Below are 6,980 nucleotides of genomic sequence, written 5' to 3' on the forward strand. Positions count from 1 at the left end.
GACGGGGCGGGGAGGCCTGGGGGGGTGGCGGTGGGGGGGGACAGGCCCGGGTGTCCCCCCATCCCCATCCCCATCCTGGGCTGGAGCCCGGCCCGCATCCCGCTCCTCGGGAAGGGTCAGAGGGCAGGAGAAGGGGTTTAGGGAAGGGCCAGACGATGCAGCCGGTGGGAGGAGGGATTCGATCCAGGCTGGGAAAACCTCGGGGGTGGAGCGGGCCAGCCCTTCAGAGCAGCCCTTCTGTGCCCGGCTTTGTTTGACAAATTAAACATCTGCCATTAAAACCCCCCCAGATTTGGGATCCAGAGCGGCTCCACAGCCCTGTCTGCGCGGGCAGCGTCCACAAGCAGAGCCTTTGCTGGCCGAGTGCCACAGCCTGCCCTGGTGTCACACCAAACCCATGGAACGCTCCAGGCGGGGGGACGGAGGGGCTGGAAAGCTGGGGTGCTGTGGCAGTGGCTGGGCATGAGCCCAGCTGGGGAAGGAGGCCAAGGGCACCTGGCTTGGTTCAAAACCAGTGTGGCCACAGGAGCAGGGCAGTGACAGTCCCCTCTGCTGGGGAGGATCCTCAGATCAGGGGGTCGGTTCTGGGACCCTCACGAAAAGAAGGGCATTGAGGGGCTGGAGCGTGTCCAGAGAAGGGAACGGGGCTGGAGCACAAGGAGAAGGGACTGGAGAACTCCTGGGGGAGCTGGGGCGGCTCAACCTGGAGAAAAGGAGGCTCAGGGGGCACCGTCTCGGCCTCTGCAACCCCCTGACAGGAGGGGGGAGCCGGGGGGGGATTGGGCTCTGCTCCCAGGGAACAAGGGACAGGAGGAGAGGAAATGAGCAGGAGATGTTCAGGTTGGACACCAGGAGGAATTTCCTCATGGAAGGGGTGGTCAGGCCTTGGAAGGGGCTGCCCAGGGAGGTTTGGAGTCCCCGTCCCTGGAGGTGTCCAGGGAAGGACTGGAGGTGGCCCTCAGTGCTCTGGGCTGGGGGACGAGGCGGGCATCGGGCACAGGGGGGGATCCATGACCTTGGAGGGCTTTCCCAACCTCAGCGACCCCATAAAAGGGGTTTTCCCAGCAAAGCCCGAACCCAGGGCGCGAGGACCTGACCCTGCTTTCCTCCCCAAAGAGCACCTTGAGTGATGCCCAAGAAGTTCCAGGGGGAAAACACCAAGTCGGCTGCTGCCCGAGCGAGGAAAGCTGAGGCCAAGGCAGCGGCCGATGCCAAGAGGCAGCAGGAGCTGGAAGATGCTTACTGGAAGGATGAGGACAAACACGTGATGAGGAAGGAGCAGAGGAAGGTCAGTGCCTGCCCACAGAGGTGTCTCCTAAACCCTGGGAGACCCAGGGATACCCCACACCTTGTCCTGGGCTCCGTTCCGGGGGGGGAAAGCTGGAATTTCGTGGCTGCTCCGGGAGCTAAAAGCAGCCCCATGTGTGGGAGTGAAGTGTGAGCTCTGCTGTGCAATTCCCAAACCTGGCGGATCTCAGAGTTCCCGAGGGAGGCAGCACAGGCCTTCTGGTGGGAATGGTTTAAAACAGAACCAAGGGAAAGATCAGGGGTTTGGACTGTGCCCAAAACGCTCTTTTAGCTCCTTTTCATTCCTTCTTTTCCTTTTCTTGCCTTTGGTTTTCAGAGGAGGAAAATGGAATCAGCAGATTAAGGGTCTCAAAGGTCTTTTTTTTTCCCCCCCCTCCTGGTTTTGCCATTCCCTGCATCAGGAATGTCTCTCTCCTGAGGTTCCCTCTGGATTGCCCTTCCCTGGGTCCCTGTTTCCATCAGTGCTTTTTGGGTTATTTGTTTGGTTTCTAATGTCCTGCTCTTGTTACCCAAATCCACCTTCTGGTTTGTGGGGGTTTTTTTCAGGAACTCTTAGTGATGGTTTAGCTGCTTCCTCTGAAATTGTCCCTGTTGCCTCGTGCTCTCTGTTGGTGCCAAAAATGGGATTTGGGGCGTTCCTGGGCTTGTGCTGCTCCAGGAATTGGGAGCTGTGGCAGGAGGCACCACATCCCTGTGACCTTGGGCCCTTCCCACTGTGTCCCCTGCGTGAGTTCATCCCTAATTTGTGTCCTGGAATCCGGAGTCCTGTGGGCTGTTCCCGGTGCGATCCCGTAATGCTCCCTAATTGCTTCCTGGAACAAGGAGTTGTTATTGCTGGATTTAAGGGCTTGGCCAAAGGTGACCTGCTTGTGCTTCCAAAACAGCCTCCTGCAGGCAGGGAGGACGGGAATTTGGAGAGCGGGGGGATGTGCTGGGAGCTGGGATTGCTGACTGGGAAACTGGTGTCTGTCCCAGAGCCTCGGACTGGGCTTTAGGGAAACCAGTGGGGTGGTTTCCAGTGTCCCCTGAGCCGTCCCCTCTCCCTGTGCCAGCACAACCACAGTGTCCAGGTCGGAATTTCACCCAAATCCTGTGTTTTAGTGCTTTTTCTTCCCAGAAGCCCCTTTTCCCTGGGAATGTGCAGCCCACAGCAGCAAAGGTCTCTGCTCAGGTGTGGAGCTGAGCCCGGAAAGCCCAACTGTTCCTGCCCAGGTGCTCTTCCCGCTGCCAGAGACAGAAATTAGTGGGCTGCTGGAGGGAAATAAATCAGGGAAACCCTCCTTGGCTGCTTCTCCAGCCTCATCCAGCTGGAATATCCCTGTGGAGGACTGGAGGAGCTGCCCGTGCCCTGTCACATCCCGGCGGGGAAGGGATGTGTGACTCGGGTTATAAACGACTTTGTCCTCTCTAGGATGAGGCTGGAGAAGCCAAAACCATTCCCAGGGGTCAGAATTCCCCGGAGAAGGAGGTGTCTGGGGGGTGGGCTGGCATGGAATGCTGGTGTGCTCCAGGAGGGACTCGTGGCACTCGGATCCAGGGGCCGGAGCTGTCGGGAGAGACCCGAGGACGCCAGGCTGGGGCTCACCCCCCAAACCCACTGCCCAGGCTCCGGCTTTCCTTCCATCCTTGCTCTGCCTGCCTGGGGGTGATGGAAGGGCCGTGTCTGATCCCGTTTCCAGGCTCTGCTGAGCCCTGGGGGTCCCGCTGGGCACTTGGACACGCTCCAGGGCGGTTCTGCTCCGCTCCCTTGCCACCTGCGTCATTTCCCCTGCATTCCTTCGCCTTCCTGCCGTGCCAGGAGCTCTCCAGCCTTCCCAGGGCCTCTCCTGAGAGCAGGGATCAGGAGCTGTGGCTCCCTGTGCCTGGGATCCGGGTCTCCTCCCCCCAGCAGCTGGGAAGCTCTTCTGGAGCTGCTGAGCCGTTCCTTGCTCAGGCACTTCTCTGCCAGGCTGGAAACTCGTGTTTAACACCCAAATCCTTGGGAACGGACGTGTCCTGCCGAAGGAATCTCATCCCCTGCTCCTCCCAGTGCCCTGTGGTCTCCTTTAAACTCCCTGGTGCTGGTGGCCAACCAGGAGATTCCACCTGGATCCATCCTTATCCTGTGCCGTGGCCACAGACACATCCCTGTGTACCCCTCCCCTCTCCCCTTCCCTCCCTCTCCCCCTTCCCTCTTCTGTTTGTTTGGTTTTTTTTTTTCCCCTGACCTTCCAGGTTTTGGGAGAGGAGGGAGACAACTCTCAGCCAGAGCACTGAAAGCCCTTAAGGGCTTGTTCCACGGGCTTGTCACCCTCTTCCCTGGGCAAAGTGGCTCTTGAGCTCCTTGTGGAGCACTTCAGATTCCCCCAAGAGCTGCTCTGCCCGTCGGAATCCGCCCGGCCGTGTGTCCCGGCCCTCGGGAAGGGCGTGGGGACGGACCCAGGCTCCTCACCAGCAACTGCTGAACCCCCAACCTCCCAGCACTTATCAAAATTAAAGTGGAAAGCTTAATCTGATTGTCCTGGCACTCCTCCTCCGCAGCAGGGTTGTGTTTCCCAGGGCTGACATCACCGGGCAGGGATGTGGGAATCGTTATTCCGAAGGGATGGGGACGGGCTGTCGCTGTCCCGCTGAAGGTCGGGGTGATCCAGCTACACCACTGAGGTGCCTGCTCCTGTCCCAGCGGGATTCCCAGCTCCTGGAAGGGCTGGTTTGATCCCTCTGTAAGGTCTGGAGGTGACCTGGTCCTTCCTCCCTGGCAGGAGGAGCGGGAGAAGCGGCGGCTGGAGCAGCTGGAGCGCAAGAAGGAGCTGCAGCGCCTGCTGGAGGAGGAGGACTCCAAGCTCAAAGGGAAGTCACCCAAGCAGGTCACTCCAGGGAAGGTCACCAGGGCCCAGATCGAGGAGACAATCAGGAAAGACCAGCAGCAGAAGGAGAACACGGATACAGGTCCGGGAATGCCATGGGAAGGCCCCGGGGGGATGGGGGTGGGATGGGGGGCTGCTCCTTCTCCACCCGCTGTCGCTGGAGGTGTTTGGAAAGCAGGAGGTGCAGGCAGACACTCCTGGGTTGTAAAGCTTTGGAAAAGACTGCCCAGGAGGTGGTGGAGTCACCATCCCTGGAAGTGTTGGAAGAACATGTGGACGTGGCACTCGGGGCCGTGGTTTGGTGGTGAATGTGGCAGTGGTGGCTTGAGGGTTGGTGATCTGAAAGGTCTTCTCCAACCTTAGTGATTCCATGGTTGTGTTCCTGTGCTGCCTGCAGCCCTCCCCGTGCTCCCTGCTTTGCTGTGCCCATGTCTGACACCCAAATATGGGAAAAAGAACCCTCCTGGCACCTTGGGGTGGAGCAGAGCTGCAGAGCCAGAGCTCTTCCAGCGCCGGGCCCGGACTCTGGCTGAGTTTTCCAGAGGGAAAACCCTCTCCTGGGGGGTTGCCCGGGCTGGATTCGATGGCTCTCCCTTTTTCCCTTTCCCTGTGCAGCGGAGAAGACTCACCTGGAAGTCCCCTTGGAGGAGAACATCAACAGGAGGGTGCTGGAGGAGGGCTCGGTGGAGGCCAGGACCATCGAGGATGCCATCGCTGTCCTCAGGTGCGTGGCCACGCCCCAGCCGTGCCCTCCTCCGAGGGCACCACTTCCCCGGGGGAATTCCCGGCGGACATTCCCCCCCAAAATTCCCCAGTGGCTTTTCCCCCCCGCGGGCTTCACGGACACGTCCCACGGGAGCTCCGCGGGGAGCGGGGTCGGGCGCGGCACGGGGAGATTCCCGGCCCTTATCCCGCTGTTCCCGTGCTCCCGGTGGCGCGGGCGCGGGGCAGGGTGGGCACGGAGGGCGGGATGGGGCCGTCCCTGTCGCCCACGTGTCCCGGTTTGCCCCGGCAGCGTGGCCAACGAGGCGGACAGACACCCCGAGCGCCGCATGAAAGCCGCCTTCGGCGCCTTCGAGGAGCTGCACCTGCCCCGCCTGAAGCAGGAGAACCCCAACATGCGCCTGTCCCAGCTCAAGCAGCTCCTCAAGAAGGAGTGGATGAAGTCCCCGGAGAACCCCATGAACCAGAGGCACAAGGCCTACAACAGCCACAAGTAGAACTCGAGCTGCTCCTGCGTCCTCCCCCCCTGCCCCGGACTGCGAGCAGTGGGAGCAGGAGACACGAGGAGCCTCCTCTCCTTTGGTTTCCCTTCCCCGTCCCCGCTTTCTCCTCGGATTTAAGAGAAGCACGAGGCCACCGCCCGCCCGGGGACACTCCTGTGTCCCCCCCGGACAGACTAACGCCACCTTCACCTTCCCAGATCCGGGTGCTCCCAGACAAAACCAGCTACTAACTCACTTCCAGACCTCCAGCAGGTCCAGGTGGGGACCCCCGTGGTGGCCACCCCCTCCCAGACTGTCCCTGTCCCCGCCCTCGTGCTCCACGGGGGGATTTTGGAACCATCCCGAGGAAGGCACCTGCTCCCTGCTCCCAGTGCCATCCTTGGGGGTCCCCGAAGAGATTCCAGCCTGGGATTGCTGTTCCTCCAGCTGCCTCTCTCCTCTCCATCTCAGCCCCAGCGGGAGCAGGAGGGTGGGGAAGAGGGAAAACCACCTTCTCTCCAGGAGGAATGGGAGAAATCCCAGCCCAGCGTGGTTCCTGCCTCCTCTGGGCAGGGCACTGGTGCCAGGCTGCTCCGTGGGACATTCCCAGTGCCCCTGGGCAGCTGCTGGTGGCACTGGAGGGTTCCCTGAGGGGCTGCAACCCAAAATCCACCCTGACAAGGGAAGCTGCTGCTTCTCCCATCCCTTCTTCCCGTGCCTGATCCCGGGCTCAGGCCGGAAGGTGCCCTGAGGGCCTTTGGAAAGGGAGGTGCCACCGACCCCCTGTGCCACCTCTGCTGCCCTCGGGGTCCCTGTGCTGGCCCAGGCAGGAGGAATGGGATGAGCTCCTGTGGGAATGTGAGATCTGTGAGCTCCCTTGGGATGTGCTCCCTTGGGAATGCCAGGTGAGATCCACGGGCTCCCTTGGGAATGCCGGAGAGGTTTAGCCCCGGAGCCACAGCACAGTCCTGCCCTCACCTCCAGCAGCCACTGGGTTTTCCTCTCTTCCCTCTGTTTTCCCATCTCCTGGTCTCCTTTGGGAGTGAAATTCCTTCTCCAAGGAATTCCTTCCAGCGGCTCCACGGCCTGGGGGTGTCACACTCCTGGCTCCACATCCCAGTGGCTTCTTCCCGCGGGATTAAAGCAGACTCATCCCAAGCCAGGGTGAGCCTTTGAAGCCGAGCCCCCACGGCCATTCTGGGGCTCCCCCCAGCCCTCTGCACCCCCCTAAAGGAGCTGGGCTGGCCAGTGCCCCCCCTGCTCCCCCAGACCCAGCCAGGGAGGAGTGAACCCCCCTCATCCCTTTTCTGTGAGAGTTTGTTGTGTTTGAACCCAATTAAAAATTAAAAAACACCCCCAAAATCCTCTTAAACTGGGCAAGGAATAAGGAGGGGATGGCTGAGGGCAGGGGGGGTGTTTCCTTTTCCTGGCTCGCCACGGGGGGGCTGTTTATTGCCATGAAACGCTGCAGAAGATCCCGCTGGGAGCTGGGCGTGTGATTCCTGCCTGGATTGGGGGTCCCTCGGGTGGGGGGTTCCCCCTTTTTTCTCTCCCCCATCCCCAGCAGGTTGTGCTTGGCAGAGCTGCAGCGTCTGACACGGGGAAAGCCCCCCCATTCCCG

General features: G+C 61.0%; 1 protein-coding gene and 1 long non-coding RNA gene across 3 annotated transcripts in view; both read left to right on the plus strand.

Moving 5' to 3' along the window:
• CCDC124 (coiled-coil domain containing 124) overlaps positions 1-6,630 on the plus strand; it is a 22,151-nt gene extending 15,521 nt beyond the window's left edge. The window contains exons 1-5 of one of the 2 annotated variants that reach the window (XM_017834490.1): positions 959-983; positions 1,117-1,288; positions 4,050-4,236; positions 4,770-4,878; positions 5,170-6,630. In XM_017834490.1, the coding sequence (XP_017689979.1) occupies positions 1,130-1,288; positions 4,050-4,236; positions 4,770-4,878; positions 5,170-5,374 (660 nt within the window). In that variant the 5' untranslated portion in view covers positions 959-983; positions 1,117-1,129 and the 3' untranslated portion in view covers positions 5,375-6,630. Of the gene's footprint in view, positions 1-958; positions 984-1,116; positions 1,289-4,049; positions 4,237-4,769; positions 4,879-5,169 lie in introns of those variants that run through there. The other variant, XM_017834489.1, reaches the window with a different exon arrangement.
• Positions 48-6,980, plus strand: part of LOC108506974 — an 11,661-nt gene continuing 4,728 nt past the window's right edge. The window contains exons 1-2 of the long non-coding RNA XR_001877917.1: positions 48-731; positions 6,639-6,644. This is a non-coding gene — a long non-coding RNA (uncharacterized LOC108506974). The remainder of the gene's footprint in view (positions 732-6,638; positions 6,645-6,980) is intronic.

Source organism: Lepidothrix coronata, unplaced genomic scaffold (genome assembly GCF_001604755.1).
Source record: "Lepidothrix coronata isolate B3197 unplaced genomic scaffold, Lepidothrix_coronata-1.0 Scaffold233, whole genome shotgun sequence".
Classification (NCBI taxonomy): Eukaryota; Metazoa; Chordata; class Aves; order Passeriformes; family Pipridae; genus Lepidothrix; species Lepidothrix coronata.